The sequence below is a fragment of the Diabrotica undecimpunctata genome, chromosome 8 (genome assembly GCF_040954645.1).
Source record: "Diabrotica undecimpunctata isolate CICGRU chromosome 8, icDiaUnde3, whole genome shotgun sequence".
Lineage (NCBI taxonomy): Eukaryota > Metazoa > Arthropoda > Insecta > Coleoptera > Chrysomelidae > Diabrotica > Diabrotica undecimpunctata.
Genome location: NC_092810.1, coordinates 22,828,082 through 22,855,729, shown reverse-complemented (window position 1 = coordinate 22,855,729; position 27,648 = coordinate 22,828,082). Strand labels below are relative to the sequence as shown.

At 35.9% G+C, this 27,648-nt stretch overlaps 1 protein-coding gene across 1 annotated transcript in view; it reads left to right on the top strand.

Annotated features, from left to right (window-relative positions):
- Hel89B (histone acetyltransferase 1) overlaps positions 1-27,648 on the top strand; it is a 105,379-nt gene that overhangs the window by 19,228 nt on the left and 58,503 nt on the right. The window contains 10 exon segments of the mRNA XM_072539823.1: positions 13,522-13,763; positions 15,549-15,692; positions 15,782-15,933; positions 18,844-19,036; positions 19,093-19,268; positions 19,629-19,873; positions 21,014-21,402; positions 22,840-23,184; positions 23,245-23,417; positions 26,412-26,835. Coding sequence (XP_072395924.1) covers positions 13,522-13,763; positions 15,549-15,692; positions 15,782-15,933; positions 18,844-19,036; positions 19,093-19,268; positions 19,629-19,873; positions 21,014-21,402; positions 22,840-23,184; positions 23,245-23,417; positions 26,412-26,835 — 2,483 coding nt within the window.

Below are 27,648 nucleotides of genomic sequence, written 5' to 3'. Positions count from 1 at the left end.
GTCGGTGAAACAACCAATATCGCGAGACGTCCCTGGATATCGGTTACTCGAATTTCGTAACATACAAATATTATCTGTTTGAATTTGCCGACGGACGAAATATCGATGGACTCGACTTTACGATTCTGTCCAGAGGCGATCCCCAGCTGCCTTGTGGTAGACACTTATCGATAATATATTAGTGTCTCTTAGATCTCTGGTCGGACTTTATTAAAAGTTGCTCGTCTGTATTCGTTCATTTAAAACATTACTGCAATTGAACATTGGCGTCCAATCCAGTCGCTTCGTCAGAAAGGGTACTAATAGCATTGTTCATTGAGTACAACTATACATTATTTGTAAATTATCATATCTTTTGTCTTTCCTACAGAACACACGTACCTACTCTATTTCCTGATCTCTATTATTTGGGGGTTTTATATTTCAAATGGCCACTCATTGTATTTTTCGTTTTCTAATTTTTTGGAAAAAGAAAAGTAAAGCGTCGTACTCAAGAGCTGAAAGCATCGACATATGTCCCCGTGATTGAACGAAAGAATGAATTTGTTCTATAATTTAATAGCTCACTGTATTTACCGCCAACAATATAGTACATAAATATTATTTCTGCAAATTGTGTGTATTTATCATTTAATTAAATCTACATTGAATTCAATGTTGTATACAGTTAGCAATAAATCATCGAATATACAATACTTATTACCCATTTATATTTGTCGATATGGATCCATTTAATTAAGAATATTTTATTTACCATTCTGTCGTTAAATTGACGCATAAAAAAGTTATCGCTATAAAATTAATCAATTAATAAAAAATAATCTAAAATCGTTTCTGATTCATTTACAAAAAATACGAAATTAAATTTTGAATTTTATTATGTCATTCAGATCAAGTGCGCAATTCCGCAACTCTATCAGGAGAGATCGAAGTCTAGAGTTTACTTTTATTATTATTTATTATACAATAATCTCGAGCCAGCGAGCAAATTTTAAATGGAGTAGGCTGTGAAAATTAACTGTCTTTCTATTGGTTAGACTACGTTAAGTCGCCTAATAGCAGAACATTGAAAGTGCATTATGCAAAAAAAAATATTTTTTTGCATAATCATTTTCATGAGATACCCCACAATAAGGTTCAAAAGGTCGCTTAGGCGAAAATTTGTTCAAATTTTTTTAAACAAATTTTTGTAACAATCAATTTTTTCGGAATCACAGTTTTATCCGATAACTATGTCACTGAAAATGGTGTACCCCAAGGTTCTACTTTGAGTTCTACCCTCTTTCTACTAGCCATCAATGATATTTGCTCGCGTATAAAATCTTCCGTTAAATTTGCCCCATACGCAGACGACCTTATTGTATACTGCCAAGGAAAATCCACAGCTTCAACCTTATCTGTATTACAAAATTCTGTCGAGTCCCTTACTACATGCTTCGAGAAAACTGGCTTCAGGTCCTCTTCCAATAAATCCAAAATAATTAAATTCACCAGGAGATCCACTACTACTACTACTACTTGTCGGTTTATAACGTTCTCCGCCGTTTTCCGACTTCCAATCGCCACTTAGACCGGTTGTTCCATAGATGTTCTTCTGTGGCCCTCTCTCTCAGTTCTTTATTTGTTCCTTCGCTCCAACTTTTTCTCGGTCTACCTCGTTTTTTCTTTCCTTCTGATTGCCACTTTAGTATTTCTTTTGGCATTCGTTGTTCGTCCATTCTTTGTATGTGTCCGAACCAGATAAGTTGTTTTGTTGTTAGGTCATCTGTGATTGTTCGTTTGATTCCCATTATTTCTCTAATGCGTTCGTTGGTAATCATTTCTCTTCTAGATCTTCCTGCGGCTCTTCTCCAAAAATCCATTTCCGTCGCTTTCAGCGTTGACAGTGTTCTTTCTTTCAATGGCCATACCTCAGAGCTGTATAAAGTGATACTTTTTACTATAGTCTCATATATCCTCTTTTTATTTTCTTTGCTGATGGATTGGTCCCATAAAATGGTGTTTAACATTGTGATGGCTTTTCTCCCTGACGTATTTCTCTCTCTTATGGCTTTGTCTAATGCTCCATCTTGTGAAATAGTGATACCTGGGTATTTGTAGTCACAGCAGTGCTTTATCGTAGTGTTATCGTCTAATATGAGATCTTTTTGTTCTGCTCCAATGCACAGGTATTCGGTTTTCTTTTTATTTACTTCTAGACTCCATATATCATACTCTTCAATTAATTTTCGTGCCATATAGTTTAAATCGTCATAATCTTGAGCCATTATTACTTGATCGTCTGCAAAGTTAAGCGTATATACCATAGTATTGGTGAGCGGTATCCCCATTGTCCTGCATTTTTGTTTCCATCTTTTTAAAGCACTTTCGAGATATATTTTAAATAAAGTGGGAGACAAGCAACATCCTTGCTTTAATCCTTTTGATGTTATAAATCCTGTTGTTATTTGTGTCCCTGCTTTTATCTTTGTTATTGGTTGGTTGTATAGCACTTTGACGGCTTTTATTAATTCTATATTAATATTCGTGCTTTCCATTGATTGCCACAGCTTCTTCAGTGGAACGCTGTCGTAGGCTTTCCGTAGGTCGACGAACAACATATGAATCTCTTGATTCCTTGCCATCTTTTTTTCTATTATCTGGGTTAAGGAGAAAATGTGGTCAATAGTGGATCGACCCGTACGAAATCCTGCTTGTTCTTCTGCTTCATAATCTAAGTATTCTCTCTCGATTCGGTTCTTTAACACCTTTCCATATATTCGACTCATAAATCCGGTTACAGCTATTCCTCGGTAACTTTCACAATTATTTTTATCACCCTTTTTATGTATAGTGCTGAGGTATGATATCTTCCATTCCGTAGGGATTTCGCTTGTGTTTATGCATTCTTGAAAAAATTGTCGAAGACATTCGTACAATTAGTTCGTTCCTTACTTAAACAATTCTCCGGGTATATCTCCTGGTCCGGGTGCTTTGTTCCTCTTCAGCAGTTTACATACATTTTTAATTTCCTCTGTTGTTAATCCAACAGTGCAGAAATACCCAAAATCTTACTAAACGGTGTAAATTTAGAGTCAATTGATCATTACAAGTTTTTAGGACTAGCTGTCGATAACAAATTCATCTGGTTTCGTCATATCGATGAAATAAAAAGCAACTGTAGAAGCAGAATGAATTTGTTAAAGACATTGTCCCACCATCAATGGGGTGCCAATGAAAGTGTACAACTCAAAATATATCGGGCTATAATCCGATCCAAATTAGACTATGATTGTATAGTTTACTTGTCCGCATCCAATAATTTATTACAATTGTTAAACTGTGTTCACAACATTGCTCTCCGAATTTGCTTAGGAGCATTTCGATCCAGTCCCGCTGAAAGTCTCTATTGTGAATCTCATGAACTCAACCTTTACCTTCGGAGGCAGCAAATACTCCTATCTTATGCTAGAAGAATTTTATCGAGTCCGACTAACCCTGTATTTAATCTTTTGACTTCACCAAAACCTGGACTCGCCCATATGTATACTTTCAATCCCAGAAATCCTACAACCCTTGTGCTAAGACACAAAATTATCTCAAACACTTGCATCTATAAAATCAAAATCTCCGAAATGGTCTAGAACACCTCCTTTTATAAACATTTCCTTCTGTAAATTTAATAAGCAACAAACAAATAATATCATTTTTCGACAAACTTTCAAGGATATTGTGAATACACCCCACTATGATAAGGTACTTTATATCGATGCATCCCGAAACGCAGATGGAGTTGGTTGGTCTGTGACTACATTTGAAACAGTATTAGGACAATACCGAAGATCCAACGAATGTAGTGTGATTTCAGAAGAACTCTTCAGTATTTCAAAAGTTCTCGAGTTTCCTTTTGTAGCATCTGTAATTCGCAATTCATTCGTTAGAAAATATTTTTAATCAACATCACCTAGTGCAAAAAATACTAGAATCGATCCATCTCCACACTTCCCGTGGAACTTCAATAACAATAATATGGGTGCCTTCTCATATTGGCATCCAAGGAAATGAAATGGCTGACAGCGCTGCAAAAGAATTATCTACATCCAACTTACCTGTCTACAACATACAGCTCGAAGAAGGTATAAAATCAAAATTCAAAAGGAATATTCAAGGCAAGTGGCAGGAACTTTGGATCATAAAAGACACAAAGCTCCGAAAAATACAACCTAATGTTAACAGGACTTAAGGACCTAAATTCAAGTTCAAACCGTGTTCTATCATTTCTCGATAAGTATTTTGGGTCTATTTTTTTTAAAAACATTATTTTTAATAGTTAATTAAGCACTTATGACAGGACGGGCGCTCGGGCTTCGGCGTGTTTAAGGGAGAGAAACGAGATCTAACTATCTTTAAATTCTCATTGTACAAATGAGCGCCCGCCCTGCCATACGCGCTTTATTATCAATTAAAATCAATAATGGTTTAATAGTTATTTATGCACCAATGGATGTTGCTCGATTGGCGTTTCAATATTAGTTTTTATATTATGTGAAGTAAAAAATAAAATCTTGCATGTACCACTGGTGTTAACGAATGATTACGCCCATCCATCCCTCGGGTCAGAGGCCCTCTGGCTGGATTATGTTGCTCTCTGGGTGTAATCTTCTTACAGTACCTGGCCAAATTATTAGGCCAAACATTAAACATTTGCATTTTTTGAATTAATAATTTTTATCAACAGGAATGTTATTATTTTTTCGCATAGCAACATTTAATATAGTATGGTAATATTATTGTACTATTTTAACGTTGGCAACACCGCCCTATCCGCCATTTCTAGACAGGATTGCGTCCTGTCTACTAGTGTGCATTTTATAACCTCAAATACTGTCTGTGAAGATTTGAATTCTAAACGGTTTTGACCTGAAATTTCATTGCAGAGGTGAGTGATTTATCCTTTTTTTTATTATTTTTTAGATTATAAATATTTGCAGTGAAGTTGTTGGTATAATTAAGGGTATTATACATTTTTAGATGGGGAAAAACGCTGATCTGTCACCAAATCAAGTAGGCCAGGTATTTGGACTCCTAAAAGCTGGACAAATGTCTCAAAATGAAATAGCAGCAATGGTAGGAGTATCAAAAAGTTCTGTAAGGAATATAAAACAGAAAATTGCGTCTGAAGTAAGTTTGGATCCAAAGCGTAAGGGTCATAGCGGAAGACATCGTGTGACTGCTCCTAGGAGTGATCGTAAAATAAGAGATATTTGCCTAGTAAACAGAAAGAAACCACTGCGAATGCTTACCCAGGAGATAAGAGATGAAGGAATTTGTGTTTCAGAAAGAACAGTTCGTCGGAGACTTGTCGAAAACAAACTGCTAGCTAGGAGACCAGCTTTCTACTCCGGCTATGATAAAGAAACGTTTCGAATGAGCACAAAAATACAAAAACTGGACAGTGGAAGACTGGAAAAAGGTATATTTGTGTCGTTTTGCTTAAATATCAATATTAAAAATTAAAAAAACATGATCATTTCTAAAAATTTTGTTGATTTCAGGTCTGCTTCTCGGACGAATCCGTTTTTCAAGTTTTGACAGAAAAAACAAAGTTTGTTCGGAGACGTCCCAACGAGAAATACAAGCCCGACTGCATTGTGCCCACCATCAAACACCCACCGTCACTCATGGTCTGGTCTGTGGTCTCCGGCAAAGGTACGTGGTGGAAAACACGATGAGACAAGACCAGTACCTGAGAGTACTCGAGACGAGACTTTTGCCACAGCTGCAGGAATGGTTTCATGGAGAAGAGGAATCCATATTTATGCACGATGATGCTCCTTGCCACAAGGCTAAGAATATTTCAATTTATTTAAAACAAAAAAAATTAAAGTTCTTGACTGACAAGGCCAACTCGCCTGATATGAACGCTATTGAGAATGGGTGGGAACTACTGAAAAGGGAGATATTCAAGCCTGTATCGCGAGCATGCATTGACGTGTTCAAGATCTTTTAGCAGCCAAAGTCGGACATGCAAAATATTAAATTTATCCCTACTTTGTAAAAATTATACTTTTTTAGTACAGTTTAATTACCTATTACCTAGTTAATATTCACAAAAAAGAACAAAACAGTAATTTTTTTCAAATATACTTCATCTAATTTACTTACCGTTGCACGTCATCCGCGTCATAGCCCGTGAGGTCACATAGTCACATAATACCAACACGAAATATTTAGGCGGTAGGTGTGTTCTTTGTTAGAATCACTTTGCCGAGTACACTGGCATTACAGCCACTAGACTATATTTTATTATATACGCGTAGAAATAATATTTAAAGATTTCTATTAATGTTAACTTAAAGAAATACACAATAGTATGTTTCATTTAATTTGTATAAATGCATTATAAAGCGTTTTTATGAAGAACATTTGTTCGGAACACACTGTAACTGTAATCGAGCGAAGGTGATATTTTGGCATACATTGGTAACACTTATTTGACAGTTGCGGTTATGACACTTTTTATTTTACATTTTACATAAAATAAAATAAATATCTATGTATTCCATTTTACATCTTTATACGACGCATACAAGCGGCTCAAATTGTTTTTAACATTATTTTTTAATTCTTGTTTTGTTTCTATTTATTTACATTAAATATTAATTTGTTTTGTGGTATAATCCACTTTTGCAATAATTATGTGACCTATTTGATTTAAAATGGATTCAGGATTTTTTTATACTTTGGCAACTATGTCAACTTCGATCTCTGACGTAGATAATGACGTGCAACGGTAAGTAAATTAGATGGACTATATATTCATAATCCTGAGAGGAATAACTTCATATAGTAGATCTTGTTTCTCCCTCTTATACACGTCGCAGCACGAGCGCCCGTAATGACATAGTCCATTATTAACGATTAAAAAACAATGTTTTAAAATAAAATAGATCCAAAATACTTATCGGGAAATGATAGAACAAGGTTTGAACTTGAATTTAGGGGAGGATGGGGCATCTTGGACCATGGGGGTAATGTAAACCACATCGGTTATTTTGTTTAAAATTGGCAACACTAGATCTAGTAACTACTACAAATATGCGTAGACATCTTATCTACTTTTAGTATGAGTGTGGACGCACGGGGAGTACGTTCAGACGTGTTATAATTAAAAACACGTGTTTCTAAGGAATTTACTACTTTTGACTAAAGATTTCTCGGTAAGTAGACATGATTATTTTAATTTTTTGATACTGTGGTGTTGCTTGTAAAATGTGCTTTTAATAATTAAGATTTACTTTTGATACGTTGTGAACTGGTACGTTAATTTCCATATTTTGAATGTGTACTACGCATGGGGCAACGTGGACTAGGAGTGGTTCACATTGCCCCATTATATTTTCTTGACACTTTTTTAATTATATGCTTCTTTTGCAGTTAGAAATGGTACGAAACTATGTGAGGAAAACTGAGCAACAATCCTGGTCTCTTGTTGCCTTGAAGAATGCTATCCGGACAGTTAAAGCTGGGGAAATGGGCTATTTAAAAGCTAGTAAAGTTTATGGTATCCCGAAAGCAACGTTAATTCGCAGATGCAAAGAAAAAGTAACAAGAATTTCTCCTGACGAAAAGGGTCTAGGTTTCTACAAAACGGTTTTTACCAAGGAACAGGAAGAAGAATTGTATAATTATATCTTAGATATGGAGAAGCGTTTATACGGAATTACTTTGCTTGATCTTCGTCACCTAGCTTTCCAGTTAGCCGAAAAAAATAACATAGACCATCCATATAATAAAACAAACAAACTTGCAGGTTTAGATTGGGCGTACGGATTTCGAAAACGGCACCCAGGGCTTTCATTACGTAAACCCGAATCAACATCTGCTGCAAGAGCTGAAGCTTTTAATCGTTACAATGTAAAACAATTTTTTGATCTGTATAAAGCTACTTTGGATTCTAAACATGTCAATCCAACGCGTGTTTTTAACTGTGACGAAACAGGTCTAGGTACAGTCTCCAAATGTAATAGTAAAATCTTGGCGCATAAAGGACGGAAACAAGTTGGACGGCTTACTTCTGCTGATAGAAGTGGAATAACAACAGCCGTTATTTGCATGTCATCATCAGGAATCTTCATACCGCCGATGTTAATCTTTGCAAGAAAGAGAATGAAAGTTGAACTCCAAGCTGGTGCACCTCCAGGTTCAATATTCGCCTGTAGCGATAGTGGCTGGATAAATAGTGAACTCTTTTTAATATGGTTTCAACATTTTCTTCAACAAACGAAACCAAGTGAAGACGATCCGATCTTATTGATTTTGGATGGACACAGCAGCCATACAAAAAACATAGAAGTAATTAATTTGGCTAGGGAAAAACATGTACATATCATTTGTTTGCCTCCACATTCCACCCATCGAATGCAGCCAACCGATGTTGGTGTCATGGCTCCTTTAGCACGATATTATGATATGGCATTAGAAAAGTTTCTTAATAACAACCCAGGCAGAGTGGTAACAGCTTTCCAAATCTCTAAAATTTTTGGTGAGGCTTTCTTACAAGCTGCAACACCTTTGACTGCTATTAACGCTTTTAAAAAATGTGGGATAGTACCTTATGATCCCAATATATTTACAGACCTCGATTTTGCACCATCTGCTACGACTGAAAGAGATTTGGAGAATAATAGTCTACCAGTGTCAAGTCAAGATGAGGCAATTCCTTCAACTTCAACTGCAGAGCCTCACTTAAGTCAAGATGAGGTAATTGCTTCAACCTCAGTTGCAAAGCTTCATACTGGTAACGATTTTCAATTGACAATTTCCCCTGCACACAATAGAGCAACAACTTCATTTGGAGCAAACAGCCCTAAAGACATTCGTCCTCTGCCAAAGAGAAGTAAATTAATGGAACCAAAGAGGAAATCCAAAAAAGGTAAAACGGCTGTACTGACATCTAGTCCGTATAAGCTAGAATTAGAACTTGAAATAAACACGAAGGAGGCAATAGAAACAATGAAAAAGGAAAAAGCTAAGAAAAAAATAAATGATGATAAGCACGAAGATAGTGAAAGAAGTAACAAAAAAATAAAAGTTTGTCCTTCCAAAGATGGTAAGGGAAAGAAAAAAAATAAATGTAACCATCAAGTACAAGATGATGGCAATGGTGAAGATGCTGAATGTTTTTACTGTAACGAGTGGTTCTCCTCATCAGCCAATGAAGAAGGATGGGTACGTTGCTCGGCCTGTCTGAAATGGGCTCATGAAGCATGTGCGGGAATAGATCCAGAAGATGATGAAGAATTTCAGTGTGAATTTTGTATTTCTGAATAAATATAACATGTGTCTATTTTTACTAATGTTCTGTTACCGGTTTTCTAAGTATTTTTAATAAAAAAATTCTTTTTACTTGATTTTATTTACCAAACATAGCCATTAGATAATGAAATAGTGTGACTTTCCTCAGTAGTTCACATTGCCCCACCCTATGGGGCAATGTGAACTTTTGACATATAGTCAGTTGTCATTTTTTTGTTGAAAATACGTTAAATAAATTATGTTTCAATTGCAACTAAATGACAGTTAAATGTTTAATGAACGTCCCTAATTAATTAAACAAAACAAAATCATTTCTGGTTTAACAGTATGTGCATATCTTCCTTAGATGGTTCACAATGCCCCATCCTCCCCTAGGTTTTTCGTGATTTCCAAAATAACGTTTTTACTTGTGTTTTTGAGCAGTTTTTCTCAGTTTTAAATTATTTATAACTCGAAAACGATCAAGTTTACCGAAAAACTACAACAGACTTATTTTGTTCAGAATGATATATTATTACAATATTATGTTTAAAAAAATTTTCGCCTGGCGACCTCTTGATCCTTATTTTTGGGGTATCTCATGAAAGTGTTTATGAAAAAAAATCTCATGAAAATATTTTTCCGAACGAACTCAAGCTTTTCGTCTTGTCTATCTGTTTACTTAAAAAAATGCAACTAATTAAACCTATTCTTCAAAAAGTACTTGAATCGTAATAAATTATATAGTTAAAAACCTTGGCTTTTTACATGTTTTCTAACTTATTGTTAACTTTGCTATTACTGATAAAATAAATAGGCCTGCAATTATAATAAAGTTAAAAAATATTCAAGTAATATAATATATTGTTGTATAAAGGAAGTAGTTTACAAGATAGGCAATATTTTTTACCAGTTATTGCGAAAATATTACACTAAAGAAACCGTCGAAAAATTAAAAACGTTTTGAAAATAAGAATAAATTACTATATTTATCAAATATGCAGATTTGGAAATACTATATTTAAAAATGGTGGCGTTTGGTATAAATAAAAGAGTCTCTTTAAATATTTTAGATATGTTTGCTAATAGAAAAATATTTTTGCGAGATCATGTGATTGACTTTACAGTGGCATGGGATTTGATTGTCATTAATGCGTTCTTTAGAAAGACTAAAGGCCAGTATGTTACCTATACTAGCGGGAAAGGGAAAGTCAAGTAGATTTTGTGTTGTGTAGAAGTCACAACACAAAATCTACAGTAATTTTGTGTTGTTTACAACAGTAAAGTTGTGGTGCGAGTGGGAGAGGAAGTGCTAGAAAGCACATCTGGTAAAGGGCCTCCTATAGACAAAGAAACTTGGTGGTGGAATGAGGAAATGCAACAGAAGGTTAGAAGGAAGAAAGAGGCTAGAAATAGGTATGACAGGTCTAAAAGAGAGGAAGATAAGGATATGTACAAGGTAGCAAAGAGGGAAGTAAAGTGCGCTGAAAGAAGTACGTAAGTTTTCCACTGATGGTTGGTTTGCATTAAGGCTCTTCACTAAATCCCTACCTGTTTAATCTTGTTGTGGATGTACTGACAGAAAAAGTAAGGAAGGGGGCTCCTAGGTCAATACTATTTGCGGATGGTATCGTGTTTCTAGAGGAGAGCAAAAATATGTTGGAGGAGAAGTTGGGGTGTTGGAGAAGGGCTATTTAAGAGGGTGGACTTAAGGTTAGCAGGTTGAAAACGGAGTTTATGTGGTTGGGAGGAAGATGAATGGTTGGGTTTATAGAATCGCTTGGAGAAAGGGAGTAGGACGACTAGAAGCATTTAAATACCTTGGCTCCTACATAATTGAAAATACAGGATACAGGCTGGTTGGTTTAACTGGACGCGAATGAGCGGAGTACTTTGTGATTGAAAGAGCGCTAAAAGAAAAGATATAGAAGAGTGTGGTGAGACCTGCGTTGGTGTGCGGCGATGAAGTGTAGCCTGTAAGTAAGATTCAGGAAGAGAAGATGGAGGTAGCTGAAATAAAAATGTTACGGCGGATATTGGGTAAGACTAGAAGGGACAGGATCAGGAACGACTTAGGAACGTTAGGAAATGAGCCGAGGGGACTAAAGTCTCAACAAAGATTCAAGAAAAAATACTGCAATGGTTTGGCTTATTAGACGTAGGGATTAGAACTATGAATGAATACGTGTTTTTACCTTGTTTAGGCTTTCTCGCCTCTTCAATGGTGGAGTTTTTTATTGGGTATCTGCATATTGCCGTTCTCTGGAACTAAGTGGTGGCTGAAAAGCAGTAGTGTCAGAAGGATTTCCTGCCTTTGGGTTCCGGTTGCACCAAGCCCGCAACTAAGTACAAGGCTTTTTTGTTTTGTTCGGTTTAAACGCGTGGAGGAAAGCTGTGGTTGTGTCCTATACCTAGGATCAGGTGTCGTTGTGCAATGAGATTGGGAAACCAAAGAAAATGAATCTCCCTCTGTCGTGATTTTGAATGCGACGAAAGGAGTGTACGGGGTGCTCACTGTTTAGTGTTTGGTGTATGTGGATTGTGCGGGTTTGTGTAGTTATTGGTTGTGGTGTTGGCTTGTTTCTTTCTTGGTGTTTGTATGTTTATGCTTTGTGAGCTTGGGTAGAGGTAGAGTGTATGTGTGGGTAAATGATAAGTGTATATATGAATAATGAATGTGTGTGTTGTATTGTGTGTCTATCTGCGGAGTTGATTGAAGGTTTGGTTTATGGAATTGTAGCAAGAGGTTGATATTGCATACCCATACAGTGCATTGGACATTTGATTTAAATAGCGGATTGTCTCACACCTCTTTTCAGGGAAGACATTGAAGAGGATCATGGATGTAAAGTGGATTATGGATTCCATGTTCGAGGATAGGTCGTATGAGAGGGTGTGCCTGGAAGTGTGTACGGGTTGTGTTTGTTTTGTGTCTTTTGGTTTGATTCTTCGGTGTGGGCATTTTTCTGAAAATGTCGGGTGACCTTCATTACAGTTCGGACATTTGGGAACGTTTATCGTGGGGCATGCAGTAGACCTGGGTTGTTGTCTACAGTATGGATAGATAATTGATTTTTCGAGGCATTCGTTGCTGAGGTGTCCACTTTTGCAGCATTTCGAACAGTATTTTAGTCGAACCGGAACGGAATTGCTTGATCTTGGAATCTCGCATTTCAATCGGCAATGACTAAATGAAAGTTTTTTTATGATTTAGAACGAGTTGCGAATTAGCTAGGCTTTTAGATTTGAAACCTAGTTTATGGAAATATCGCTCTCTGCGGTGATTTGTTTTGCCGTGAGATCTTTGAGGTCTAGAAGATTGGTGGTTCGTACGGAAGCTGTCTTTTGGGTTGGGAATACTTTTATTGAGTCGAAATCTGGGATTAGATTGTTGTCTTTGATAAGTCGATAGAATGGTCTTTGCTGACATGTCTGGGGGGATGTCCTCGATTCTCTAATTTTGGGTGGTGTGTGGTGATTGCTGTGTGTTGTTTGTTGTAGTGTAGTGAGTGAGTGTATGGGTGTATGTATGGGTGATGGTGTTGGTTGAGTGTGTGTTGATGAGAATGTGTTTTGTGTTTGTAGGGGTGTGTAGGTATGGGGGTTTTTGAGTGGAGGATCGTGGTAAGGAGTGGATGCTTTGGATGTGGATGAAAACTATGTGGGACGAAGGATAGAGCTGTTAGAAGTGGATGGAAGAAGAGGTAGAGAAAAACCGAGGAGAAGATGGAAGGACTGTGTGGCAGTGGACTTGAAACCCAAGAAGGATAGGAGTTGCAAAGCCTAACTTCATGCTACGTGCCTCTTCAATGTATGGAGTTTTTGTATATGTTTGGGACGATTTTTTGTTAATGACTTAAGACCGTCGTAGGTGTCGAGCCAGGAGTTTGATCGGCGCTTATCGTCGATAGTGTCGATGTTCGGTGGGCAACTTCGTCGTGGACCATTTGAGGTGGCTGACATTGCTTGTTATTGCCTACCGATAACTTGTGCATCACAAACTTTCCTAAACTAGTTTCTCCGTCAGATGGCATTATTACTTTGATTTGAGACAAAAATGTACATTCCTTGTTTTTCCCCCGTGGTCTTCATTTAAGTATTGTATTAATATGTCTGTAATCGGGTAGAAGGAAATGACAAAAATAAACATTGAAAAGGGATAAACAATTCTTTCAGAAATTCTCTTAATTTGTCGAAATATTTATAAACACTTAGGAGATCTAAAGATATACTTTTTTATTCTAGGTTGGACCGCCTCTTCGTGCTGCTGGAGACCGGTAGTTCATCGGTCACACGTTCTGCAGCCGCAAAACAGTTAGGAGAAGTGCAACGATTGCATCCACACGAACTGAAGACGCTACTGTCCAGAACTGCCACCTACTTGAGATCATCTTCCTGGGAAACTCGAATAGCTGCTTCAGAAGCGATTAGACATATCGTAGCTAATGTACCACAATGGAATCCACAAGGAGTTGATATAAAAGAAGGTAGGAAAATAAAATGTGACTACTGTTTTATGTCCCATTCCCCATCGTTTAGGCCTCTCTTACTCATGGCGTCGTCTACTTCGTTCCTCCAGGATCTTCGGGGTCGTCCTCTTTTCCTCCTTCCTATGGGGCTCCATTCGGTTATTCCCTTTATCCATCTGCTGTCGCTAGTTCTTCTTACATGTCCATACCACTTTAGTCTTTTTTGTTCTATATATGTTAGTATGCCTGTTCCTATTGATGTTCTTTGTTTTATTTCGTCATTACTTCTCCCATTCATAGGAAACTCAATATACACATATATATATATATATACACATATATATATATATATATATATATATATATATATATATATATATATATATATATATATATATATGAAAATTACTGAGTTCTCGGGAAGAACCGCGTTGAGAATTTAAAACTCGACGTTTCGGCACCCATTTTGGAGCCATTATCAAGAGGGATACGGTTCGGTTCGAATTCGGGGTCTCAGTCTGCCTACTCCCCTCACTCGAGACGTACCAGTATCGTGTTCTATATTGCAAGAACTGTCTCTCGGCACTGAGGTCTCAATCTGCCTACTCCCCAGTGTCGAGTGACAACCGGTCTTACCCTGTGTGGCTGCTTTTATACTCGCTGTATGCGCGGGAACGGTATGCGCTGACGTGGTCTGAACTGACGTGGCCTGAGCGGTGTGGGCGGGAGGTCGCTGAAGAAGGGGTCGCCATGTTGCCGGCAATCGTTTCGCGTCATCGCGCGTGTTCAAGCTGTGAGGCCGTTTTTCGATTTCGATAGCTTCACGAATGATTCTTGCTTTTAATGAGCGGGTGGGAGCGATGGTTTTTGCTTTTTCGAAATCTATTTTGTGGCCTGTCTGAATATGATGTTGGGCTAGGGCTGAAGTGGTATCGGAATGTTTGACTGTTAGAGAATGTTCGTAAATACGGTTATGGATTCGTCGGTTTGTCTGTCCTACGTATGTACGTGGGCAACTGGAACAAGCTATCTCGTAGACACCATGGTCTTCATTGGGGATTTGGTCTTTTACGGATCTAACGAGATTGGACAATTTGGAGTGAGTGGTGAAGATGGTTTTGATATTAAGAGGGATAAGAGTTCTACTGATCTTGTCAGTGACACCTTTAATAAAAGGTAGAAAGATTTTGGGTTGATCCGGCGGCAAGGTTTCTTTTTTGGATGGAATGGGGTTTAGAAGTTTTTGAATGCTTCTATTGATTTGGGTTTTGTGGTAGCCGTTTTGTAGGAGTGTTTGTCTTATTGAATTGATTTCGGATGACCTGTGATTGTTGTCGCTGTGATAATGGCTCCAAAATGGGTGCCGAAACGTCGAGTTTTAAATTCTCAACGCGGTTCTTCCCGAGAACTCAGTAATTTTCATTCATCTGACCGCGGAAACTTATCCGAACATATATATATATATATATATATACATATATATATATATATATATATATATATATATATATATATATATATATATATATAGTCCGCTTCTATGAAGATATTTCGATGACGTCTAGAACATTCTAGTTTTTTAATTCATCTTTCTCGTAAAAGGACTTTTTCTATATGGAACAAATCTTACTGAATTTCCGTAACAATGTTTTACTTTTCGAATAAATCAATGAGTTAATATTACTGACCTGGATGGACTAGACATTAAGACAATTTTTATTTAAAGCTGTGAATACTTTATATATCTTACTATTGTTGTTTAACGTACCTTTAATTTTGCAAATTTCACATTCTGTTATTTAGAGGAAGATGGACAGTCTCATTCACTATCTACAATCGGAAGACTACGTTTTAGTCAGTTCAGTATGCCAACTGTACTAGCAAATAGTACGCATCTGATGGCATCAGAGGGAAAAGAATTCGACTTGAATGACGATCCAACAATAGGTAAGGATTGTTTTTAACAGCTCTGCATAATATACTTGTATTATATTGGTCATTATTGGGTATATTTTGTACTCGTTTTTTTTTTGTAGATTCCAAAGAAAAAATGGCGAAACAACGGCAACAGCTGAACGCTAGATTAGGACTGAATATGGCCGCACAAATGGGGTTTGATACGTCAAATCTGTTTACCAATGAAGATCTGATCGATAATTCTGATAAAATGAGTAGTGTTAGTGTTAGGGTAAGTAAATAAGTAGATATTTTTTTGTTGTCCTCATCAGTTTCTTTCCTGTCTTTTTGTAGTAGGTTGAAAACACTCACGAAGAACTTAGCGATCTTGTTGATATCTGGAATTGTTTCTGGTCCCGCTAATTTATTGTGAGCCAGAAGCAATCCCAGGGCACTCCCTGCTTTCAATTGTGATTTGGGGCATATTAAAAATTATTGCATTTCTAGACAAATCTGATAGTTATCAGATCAAAATAAAAGGTTTCTTTAACATGTTAGCAGTCATTGTCTTTTAGACATGAAGTATTTTGTAATTTATTAAAGGATCCTGTAATAAAGGCATCTGTCATCTTATGGTTTCAATACCTCTCGAATGTCAGTATTGATAGATTGACATAACGATGAAGTTTCAACAGTCAATGAGGCGGTTTGGAGAATCTCTTCATTTTTCATATACAAACGACATCTCACTGTAGTTAATTTAGCTGTTCACGGGAACAGCTCATAACGGCAAATCGAATCTTTCCCCTACAACTTCACCGACCTCATCACAACCAACTCGCTGAGAATGGAAAACACGCCTTCAGAGTAATATTATCAAGAACTTAAAGGACAGGGAGAGATTTTTGTTCTTTGATTTTTCCTATCTCATTGAACAACGATGCTACCTAGGTGAGTTTATAGCCACAGCTATGCTCTCCGCGTTTACTGAAGAAAGTCCAAAAATTCAGAAAAGGACCGTTTTCTTTTGTGGTATTCCCAGAAGAGACGCATCAGTACCACCTCCGAGATAAGCAAAAAAACTGTCATTTACAGATCATTTCACCAATATAGTCCACGTAAGGATCCCACCCTTTGAAGAGGCTTCAAGACGACCAAATTAAAGGTCTCCTTTTAACAGCCACTTCCATTTTCATTTCCAATAAAGAGTAAATCAACCAAGATTGTTGATATCGAGACTACTAATGAAATCATTTCATCATCGAGAACATGCTTGGAAAAGATATTCAGCTGAAATCTGTTATAGTCTTTGTGTTCCATCGCGTCAGTCTGGAAATTTACCTTTAGTCTCTACTGATTTCTATGATCTCTCTCTCCAATGGCGCTACAGCCCAAATCGGGCCTTGGCCTCCTCCAAACTATGCCTCCAACCTTGTCGGTCCCGCGCCGATTTTCTCCAGGTTCTCACGTCTAGCAAATTTTGCGCGTCCGCTGCCACTTCATCCTCCCATCTTTTCGGTGGCCTTTCTTTTGGTCTTGCGCCCTGCATTTTACTATCTAGGGCACTTTTCGGCAATCTTTCTGTCTCCATTCTTACTACATGACCAGCCCAGCGAAGTCTCTGAAGTTTAACGAATTCTGAGATCGGTGTCCCTTTGAACAGTTGGTAGAGTTCATGGTTATACCTGGATCTCCATATTCCGTTTTCGTTAATAGGTCCAAATATCTTTCTTAGAACTTTTCTTTCGAAGACTTCCAGTTTTCTTTTTGTCTCTTCTGTCATCACCCATGTCTCGCATCCATAACATACTGTTGGTCTGATAATAGTTTTGTAGACCCTGATTTTCGATCTCCAGTGTGTGTTTTTGGAGCGAAACACATGATTGAGTGAAAAATAAGCTTTGTTTCCCTTTACTATTCTTCTTTGGATTTCTGGTTCTTCTGTTTCATCCGTGTTTAATGTAACTCCTAAATATGTGAAACTTTCTACCGTTTCAATATCGTCCTCTAATTCAACTGTGCGTCTGTTTCCCCTAGCTCTTGCCTGTGTTAACTTTTTTGTCTTTTGAATATTTATTTCTAGTCCGGTCCCTTTTGCCGTTGATTTTAATTGTGAATATATTTCTGCCGCCTCTTCTGTTCTGCGAGACATGATGCTGATATCATCGGCATAGGCGGCAATCTGTATTGATTTATTTGTTAGGAGATTACCTCTTCCTATATTCAGCTGTCTTATTACATATTCCAAGGTGAGGTTGAATAGTGTCGGTGCCAGACCGTCTGCTTGCTTTAATCCTTGGGCTATCGTAAAGTTTTCAGTGAGCTCATTTTGGACTCTGACAGTTGCTATTGACGAATCCATTATTGTTTTTACCAGTCGGATGTATTTTTGGGGGATATTAAAGCTCTGCAATATTTGATATAACTTGTTCCTATTAATTGAGTCGTAGGCTTGTTTGAAATCTATGAATATGTTGTGGGCGTCAATGTCGTATTCCCACGATTTGTTTAAGATTTGTTTCACTGTGAATAGTTGGTCAGTTGTAGATCTTCCTTGTCGGAAACCGGTTTGATATTCCCCGACAATATTTTCAGTTAGTTGTTGGAGTCGTTTGTTTAGTATGTAAGTAAAAATTTTTTACGCCGTGCACAAGAGGGTTATTACAGTTTATCCCCTTTTTTATAGATTGGGCATATAATCCCGGTTTTCCAATCATTAGGGATCTTTTCATCATTCCAAATCTTGTTCATGAGCATATGCATTTGTCCTACTAGGTGATCGCCACCTAATTTATATAGCTCAGGGGGGACGTTGTCATACCTGGAGCCTTATTGTTCTTTTGCGCTCGTATTGCCTGTTTTACCTCTTCCATCGTTGGGGGTTCTATATTTTCGGTGTCTCCCTCATTGTGATGCATGTCCATATGCTCTTCATTTTCTTGTGTCCCTAAAAGAGTTTGGAAATAGGTTTTCCAGACTGATTTTATTTCTTTTGGATCACTGGTTATTTGCCCTTCTTGATTTCTGCATAGATTTGTTCGGGGTTTGTATCCTTCTCTTAAATTGCATATATATCTATACGCCTGTCTTATATTGTTGCTTTGGATTTCTATGATGTGGGGAATTAATATTATATATTGTTCTCAATGCATTAGTTTTAAAATTTGGTTTGGAATTTAATTTTAATTGTACCCCTTTGTAGAAAAATGTTCAAGAAGTGATTTGTCCGATAAACACAGAACTGAGCCTGAGAGAAATAAATAGAGCTAAGCGGAAAGCCAGGCAGGCTGTGAATAAACAAAGATCTAGAGATAACTTAGACGAGAATAGCTCTGAAGAACCCGAAAAGAAGAAACCCAAGACTGAATTGAAAGAGGAATATACCGGTCAGTTTGGTAAGATTCTTTGTACGTATGTATCTCTTTTTAGTATTAATGTACTTGGATTTTAGATGTTGAACTAGGAGATGCCGGCGACTGGCCGCTGGAATGGTTCTGTGATCAATTAAGTCAAGACTTATTTAGTTGTAGTTGGGAAACTCGTCATGGGGCAGCTACGGCTCTACGAGAGGTTCTGTCTGTACACGGATCTGGAGCAGGAAAGGCAACGTATTTGTCATCTAATCAGGTAAGTCCACTGCTTTTTTATAGGTTTATAAATAAGTATTTAAATAAAATTTACTTCCGACGTATGACGTTAGTTGACAGGTGGACATGTAACAGATGACATGCTATGTGACATTTGACAGATTTCTTCTAGCGTGTGTGACAAATGACACTTTATACGTAGATAGTATGTAACACTAACTTAGTCTTCTATTAACATTATTTTTATGTTTGGTTTACTTGATACTAAATGAAAATATATATATATATATATATATATATATATATATATATATATATATATATATATATATATATATATATCGAATCTTACTTAATTCTTACTGGTAGTTTTTATTGACAAAAGTATAATTATTTTTAGATGGAACTGTGCCACCAAATTTGGCTAGAAGATATGGCAATAAGACTGTTATGCGTTTTGGCTCTAGATAGATTCGGAGACTTCGTATCTGACGCTGTGATCGCTCCGGTTAGGGAAACGTGTGCGCAATCGTTATGCGCAGTCATGAAACTGATGACGTCTCAATCGTGCTACGAAGTTTTAAAGATACTTCTGCAGCTTATGGACCATGCAGAATGGGAGGCTAGACATGGAGGTCTTTTGGGGTAGGTTTTTCATAATTATTTCTATATTATGTCCATAAAATTGTGGAAATTAAAAAAAAACGGGTGTGGCAGTCCAGTGGGACTGCCGGTAGAAGTTATACTTCTATACACGCGTTCGCCGTTAAAAATTTATATAGGAGTCAATCTGCACAATCATTACATATGTAATGCTATAGGTAAGAGAGAGCAGAAAGAGAAAAAGAATTAGTTATATAGGTATATGGTGCATCGTTTGCTGTATATAAACATTTGACCTGTAATAGGAGTATAGTAAATGAAGAATTGTATCAATATTTTAATGAAAATATATATTTTTATTTTTATATATGTATAAAAGGAGTTGAATGCAAAAAAAAATTTTAAACATACTCTGCAGTAAAATTCATTGTTTATTTTGTTATTAATATAAAAATTACAATACAATAAATACACTGCAACATAATTCAATATAATAATACAATATAAAAATTAAAATGTAATATTCACAAGTATTTAAAACTGCCAATATAGATATAACTTACTTTACGAAGATAAAAATAAAAAACCAACAACTCGGATTATGTTGTAAATTTTCATTTTATTTTAAAATTTATGTTTTTGCGTATATTACATATATTTAATAAGATTAACGTGAGGTTTTTAAATATTTCAAAAATAAAAAAGGATATTCATAATTGGGATTCGAACTCACAACCACCAGCGTATGAACCAAACACGTAAAGGATTTGCCAATTAGACATGACACTAACGGATTTCAAAATTGACAGTTCTCGGTAAAACAGTGATTATTTTGAAATACAAAAGCCTAAAATAATTATAAACGTTTTATTTTAAATAATACAAAACATATCACATAAATAATAATATTAATACATATTATATGAGAGAGGAAGAGAGAGAAAATATATCTTCTGTCTCTCTCTTACTCATTATCTTACATATGTAATGGTTTCACAGATTCACTCTCATGCAAATTTCCAACGCCGACCGTGCGTATAGAAGTATAACTTCAAAAATATAAATAAAGAACTTGGTGTCTTCAAACAAGCACAATGACAGGTCTGCATACTTTTTACTAAGTACTATATGTTTTTATAGGAAAAATTGTATTTTTTATTGTATATGAATTGATATTTCCAGATTAAAATATTTGCTTGCCGTGAGAGAAGACATGATAGACACTTTTCTCCCAGAAAGCTTCCCGTTTATCCTACTAGGTCTTTCCGATCCAGTCGATGACGTTAGCGCAGTTGCTGCTTCTGCATTAATACCCGTGGCAGAGAAACTGACTGACTTAGTACCTGAACGTATCCCAGAGGTCGTCACGAAGCTTTGGGACTTACTGTCCGAGCAAGACGAACTGGCAGCTGCTTGCAATAGTTTCATGGGGTTGCTGGCTGCAGTATTAAATCTGCCGAAGATGCAGGCGTTGTTGCCGGCACAACCCTTGAATGAAGTTGTTCCCAGATTGTGGCCGTTTTTGAGCCACGGAACAAGTTCTGTCAGAAAGGCTACACTACGAACTTTAAGTAAGTACTTGTATTTTTGTAACTCAGTTAAAATTTTGTATTTTTCAATCGAGTTTGATTAAACAGAAGAATTATTATTTTCGAATATGTCTCAGTTTTTGGTGAGATTCTGGAATCGTGATGTCAAGATTTTAAAATCAATCGAAAGCGAGAAAGAAAGAAAGCAAAAGTACGTGTTAACGAACAGCTGTCAGAAGAAATTGAAATTAGATGTGGAGTAAGACAGGGATGCGTATTGTCGCCAATTCTTTTCAATGCCTACTCCGAAGAGGTCCTGAAAAAAGCTCTTGAGGGTGAAACAGCTGGAATAAAGGTAAATGGAGTTTCCAGTAACAACATTAGATATGCGGACGACACTGTGATCTTAGCCGAAAACATTGAAGATCTTCAGAGACTGGTGACCAGAATAGCAGAGTATGGAAAAGAGTATGGTCTAACAATGAATGTCAAGAAGACGAAATTTATGAGAATATCGAAAACTCAAAGAAATAACGAGAATCTTCTAATAAACGAAACCAACGTCGAACAAGTGGACAAATATGCATACCTGGGAACAATGATTAACTCCACAAATGATTACAATCAGGAGATAAAAATAAGAATAGAAAAGGCTAGAGCAAATTTCAACAAAATGAGAAGAGTTCTATGTACCAGGGATTTAAAACTGGAACTAAGAGTTAGGTTGGCTAGGTGCTATGTTTTTTCGACTTTATTTTATGGAATGGAATCCTGGACCTTGAATGCGACATCAATGAAAAAACTGGAATCATTTGAGCTGTGGGTGTACAGAAGAATTCTGAAAATATCATGGACAGAACACGTCACAAACAAAGAGGTTCTGGGAAGGATGAACAAAGAAATGGAAATTTTAAATTCAATAAAAACAAGAAAATTAGAATATCTCGGACATATTACACGTGGAGAGAAATACACCTTGCTCCAACTGATTATGCAGGGAAAGATCCAAGGAAAGAGAAGCATAGGGAGGCGTAGAATGTCATGGCTGCGCAACCTGAGAGAGTGGTACGGATGTACATCAAATGAACTTTTCAGACCAGCCGTCTCAAAAGTCCGAATAGCTATGATGATTGCCGACCTCCGCCGCGGAGATGGCACTTGAAGAAGAAGAAGAAAGCGAGAATTTTTTATCCATTTATAGGTTAAGTTCATTAATATTTTTTATTTTAAAATTTTTTGAAAACGAGTTGTTTCGAATCGAAAATCAAAACAACTGTAAAATATAATTACAATCAATTATAATTTAATCCCAAATAAAATAATATTTAGTACTGATCCATGAGAATTTCTCCTTTTTATTTAATAGAAAAATTCTCATGTTCCACCGGAGTCGACCTCTATACCCTTATGACTTAACTGAAATAAATAGAACGGTTTAGGAACGCATTTTTCCAGTTATTCAACATTTCAATTTTGTAGGTACATTAACTGAGAAACCAAAAGATGGTACCGCTATTCTCTGGGATGCTCAGCTACTTCAAGACGCTCTTCGGCACATCTATCAACGAGTTCTGGTCGAACCCAACCCTGACGTACGCCTCGTCGCTGAAAAAGTGTGGTACAATTTAATAGAGAATTCCAGACTGGTCGAATTGTTACATGCCGCTTGTCCGTTCATAACCGTTTGGTTGTACCTTAGTATGCAACCTGTACGACTGCCCTTCGACACAAACTTTCTCATTCACGCCAAGTCGCATAAGAAAAAATCCGATGCGTTGAATAGTTTCGATCACACCGTTGTACCTCCCAAGATGTACATCGGAGGTAAGATTACCTTTAGACTTTAGGCTTAACTTTCTATTTACTCGTGAAATAAATTTCTAGGTATCGAAACCACTGCAACTCTGGTTAGGGAGCAAAACGCTATACCAGTTCGGTGCGCGGCCTCAAGAATGTTAGGTTCCCTTTCCCGATATATTACAAAGCCAGCACCAGGTGTAGATTATGCCACAAATGGTCTGGAAAACCCCATAGATTCTTACGTAAAAGTTCTCATGGTAAGTATATGATTTACATTCAATTAAATGCCCTCTATCGCCATATTTATTAGAAAGACCAACAATTTACTTAATTGATGGATTCGACCGTTACTTGATGGAAATTCATTTTATGTAACAATAAAACACTGAAAACTTTGTTTTCAAAACTTCCACAAAATTTATTTTAAATTCTTATCACTACAGCTGTTTCGGCTGATTGCCTTTCTCAAGTGATCTGTTTTTGGCATGGGTTTACACTTTATAGTCTCTAATGAAATAGGTTGAGGAGGGGAGAACTGTTTGTCTCAAGCTGGTCATTCAGAATTATATCTGTGTTTTTTAATTTGTTGATTTCCATAGATTCTAACAAAGATAGCTTAAGGCCTTTATTTTGAATGCGTAGAATTTTAAATTCGTCATTAAAAGAATGATTATGATCTAGAAGGTGAAGTGCGTATGTAGAATCTGTTTTTCTATTATTGAAAGTCCTTTTATGTTCTGCTATTCGTTTATTAAAATTTCTACCTGTTTGACCAATGTAAGTTTTTGGGCAGTCGCCACATTTAAGTTTGTACACACCACTGTGTAAGTGTTTTTTATGTTGGCTCTTATTGTTTTTAATATATTTGCCTAGGCTGTTATTTGTTCTGAAAGCTGGAGTTATTCCTTTCTTTTTTATGTGCTTGGCTATTTTTGTTGATATTTTGCCTGTATATGTAATCGAGCAGAAGGTACTGGTGGTGGAAATACTAAGTTCAGGGCTTTCTTGTGTAGTTTTTGATTTAATTGTTTGTTCGTTGTATCCATTGTTTACTGCTATTTGCTTAATGATATTTAATTCTGTCTCAAAATTGTATTTTGACATAGGAATTGCTGTTAATCTATGTAACATACTATGATAGGCTGCCAGTTTATGTTGTGTGGGATGGGATGATGAATTGTGAATAGTCGTGTCGGTATGGGTAGGTTTATGAAATATGGAGAAGTCATGTTTGTTTTTAAGTCTGGTAATTTTTAAATCTAAAAAATTTATGGATTGATTTTGTTCTGTTTCTATTGTAAATTCAATATGACTATGAAGAGAATTAATATACGATAAAAATTGGTCGAGTTGCCTGTTAGTTCCTGTGAAACATACCAGTACGTCGTCTACGTATCTCCACCAATAAAAAAACTGTTTGAATATGGGATGTTTTGAAATCTTTGTCTCTAGATGATCCAGAAAAATATCTGATAGCAATGGGCTTAGAGGATTGCCCATTATAAGTCCTGCACTGTTATTTGTATATAATTCATTATTAAATTCAAAGTAGTCTTGGTTTATGCAAACTTCAAGAAGATGTAAAATTTCAGATGTAATGATTGGATTTGTACTATTTTGGTCTAAAAGGTTTTTTACTAGAATAAAAGTTTCTGTAGGAGGGATACTAGGAAAAAGATTTTTTACGTCAAATGAAATTATTAATAATTATTAATATAAATTAAAATAAATAAATTAATTAAAATAATTAAATAATAATATTATTTAATTAATTAAATAATAATAAATTAAATAAATAAATTAAAATAAATAAATAAATAAATAAATTAAAATAAAAATTATTAATATAAATTAAATGATAATTTCATTTGACGTAAAAAATCTTTTTCCTAGTATCCCTTCTACAGAAACTTTTATTCTAGTAAAAAACCTTTTAGACCAAAATAGTACAAATCCAATCATTACATCTGAAATTTTACATCTTCTTGAAGTTTGCATAAACCAAGACTACTTTGAATTTAATAATGAATTATATACAAATAACAGTGCAGGACTTATAATGGGCAATCCTCTAAGCCCATTGCTATTAGATATTTTTATGGATCATCTAGAGACAAAGATTTCAAAACATCCCATATTCAAACAGTTTTTTTATTGGTGGAGATACGTAGACGACGTACTGGTATGTTTCACAGGAACTAACAGGCAACTCGACCAATTTTTATCGTATATTAATTCTCTTCATAGTCATATTAAATTTACAATAGAAACAGAACAAAATCAATCCATAAATTTTTTAGATTTAAAAATTACCAGACTTAAAAACAAACATGACTTCTCCATATTTCATAAACCTACCCATACCGACACGACTATTCACAATTCATCATCCCATCCCACACAACATAAACTGGCAGCCTATCATAGTATGTTACATAGATTAACAGCAATTCCTATGTCAAAATACAATTTTGAGACAGAATTAAATATCATTAAGCAAATAGCAGTAAACAATGGATACAACGAACAAACAATTAAATCAAAAACTACACAAGAAAGCCCTGAACTTAGTATTTCCACCACCAGAGAAAAAACCCAGTACCTTCTGCTCGATTACATATACAGGCAAAATATCAACAAAAATAGCCAAACACATAAAAAAGAAAGGAATAACACCAGCTTTCAGAACAAATAACAGCCTAGGCAAATATATTAAAAACAATAAGAGCCAACATAAAAAACACTTACACAGTGGTGTGTACAAACTTAAATGTGGCGACTGCTCAAAAACTTACATTGGTCAAACAGGTAGAAATTTTAATACACGAATAGCAGAACATAAAAGGGCTTTCAATAATAGAAAAACAGATTCTACATACGCACTTCACCTTCTAGATCATAATCATTCTTTTAATGACGAATTTAAAATTCTACACATTCAAAATAAAGGCCTTAAGCTATCTTTGTTAGAATCTATGGAAATCAACAAATTAAAAAACACAGATATAATTCTGAATGACCAGCTTGAGACAAACAGTTCTCCCCTCCTCAACCTATTTCATTAGAGACTATAAAGTGTAAACCCATGCCAAAAACAGATCACTTGAGAAAGGCAATCAGCCGAAACAGCTGTAGTGATAAGAATTTAAAATAAATTTTGTGGAAGTTTTGAAAACAAAGTTTTCAGTGTTTTATTGTTACAACAATTTACTTATCTTAATTAAAATTATTTATTCAACTATTGTTTTTAGGTCCATTTGAATTCAAAATCAGCTCTCCAACGTATGGTAACAGGTCTAGTCATAGCCGAATGGGCTAAAGCCGATAAAGACGTAGCAACATGTCCCCCCATCCTGAAGACTCGCTTGCACGAATGCCTTAACGAGTTTCTCTACTTCGATGAAATTGCTCATAGTTTTACACGTCTGGCTCAGGAAACGAAAGACTTTTTAGCTACTTTACGGCATTATAAAGTGCCTATACCGGGCAATAACGAAAACGTTCTAACGCTCGACCAAATCGAGCAAGTTACTGGCCCGGAGACTCAATCGATTCTAGTCAATATTAAAATGAAACCTAAGGTATTGGAAAGTTTGGAGGAGAGGAGGAGAAATATTCATAACTCTGTGTCCCAGACCAATAAAGATCAGACGAGGCTTAGTTGTAGCACGATGGGTAAGTAACTTCTACATAATATAACTCGGACATATTTTAATATCCTTATTACGTACTTTTAAAATGAGGTCGTTTTATTTATTTATTAACGAGATAATCCCAATAACAGTAAAATCATAGAATAACCGAACACACATAAAAGCGACACAACGGTCCAAAAGCGTGTACCATTTTTGTATACGCATGCCCGATTCTGGTTGTTTAACTGTCAAAAACACGTGCTTATTCTTTAATTCTGGTTGTTTTCGATAGTCCGTAGGCGTCTATGGTAAATACTCGACACAACAAGTGCATTTGACCATTTATATAATTAATTTATAGTTAAAAGGTTATAGTTTATAGTTATAGTTAAATATATAAGTTTATAGTTATAGTTTATAGTTAAAAGTTTAATTTATATTTAAAATGTCTGGATATATTTGTGCGATTCGCGGATGTTCATCTGTGACAGGAAAAGGAATAAGTTTATTTAGATTTCCTAAGAATAATAACAGGTAATTACTATTGCTTTGTAATTATTATTAGTTATTACATAATAGTATTGGTTTGACTTTGGAACAGTAAGCCGACGCCGACGTGTCTGTCCTAGCTATAAAAATAAACTTTGGTCTGCCAAGGGATAGTTCAAAATGAAAACATTAAATATGGTGTCAGTGCTATTTCTTTTATTGAAAGACGCAAGTCTCCGAAGGCTCAGGTCAAAAAATCAACAGATGGTGGTCGGGTGTCAGCGCGCTCGAAGACAACAATACGAATATAGTATTTTTAGGAAATAAAAATATATAGAGGGTTTTATACACGTGAATATTTGAT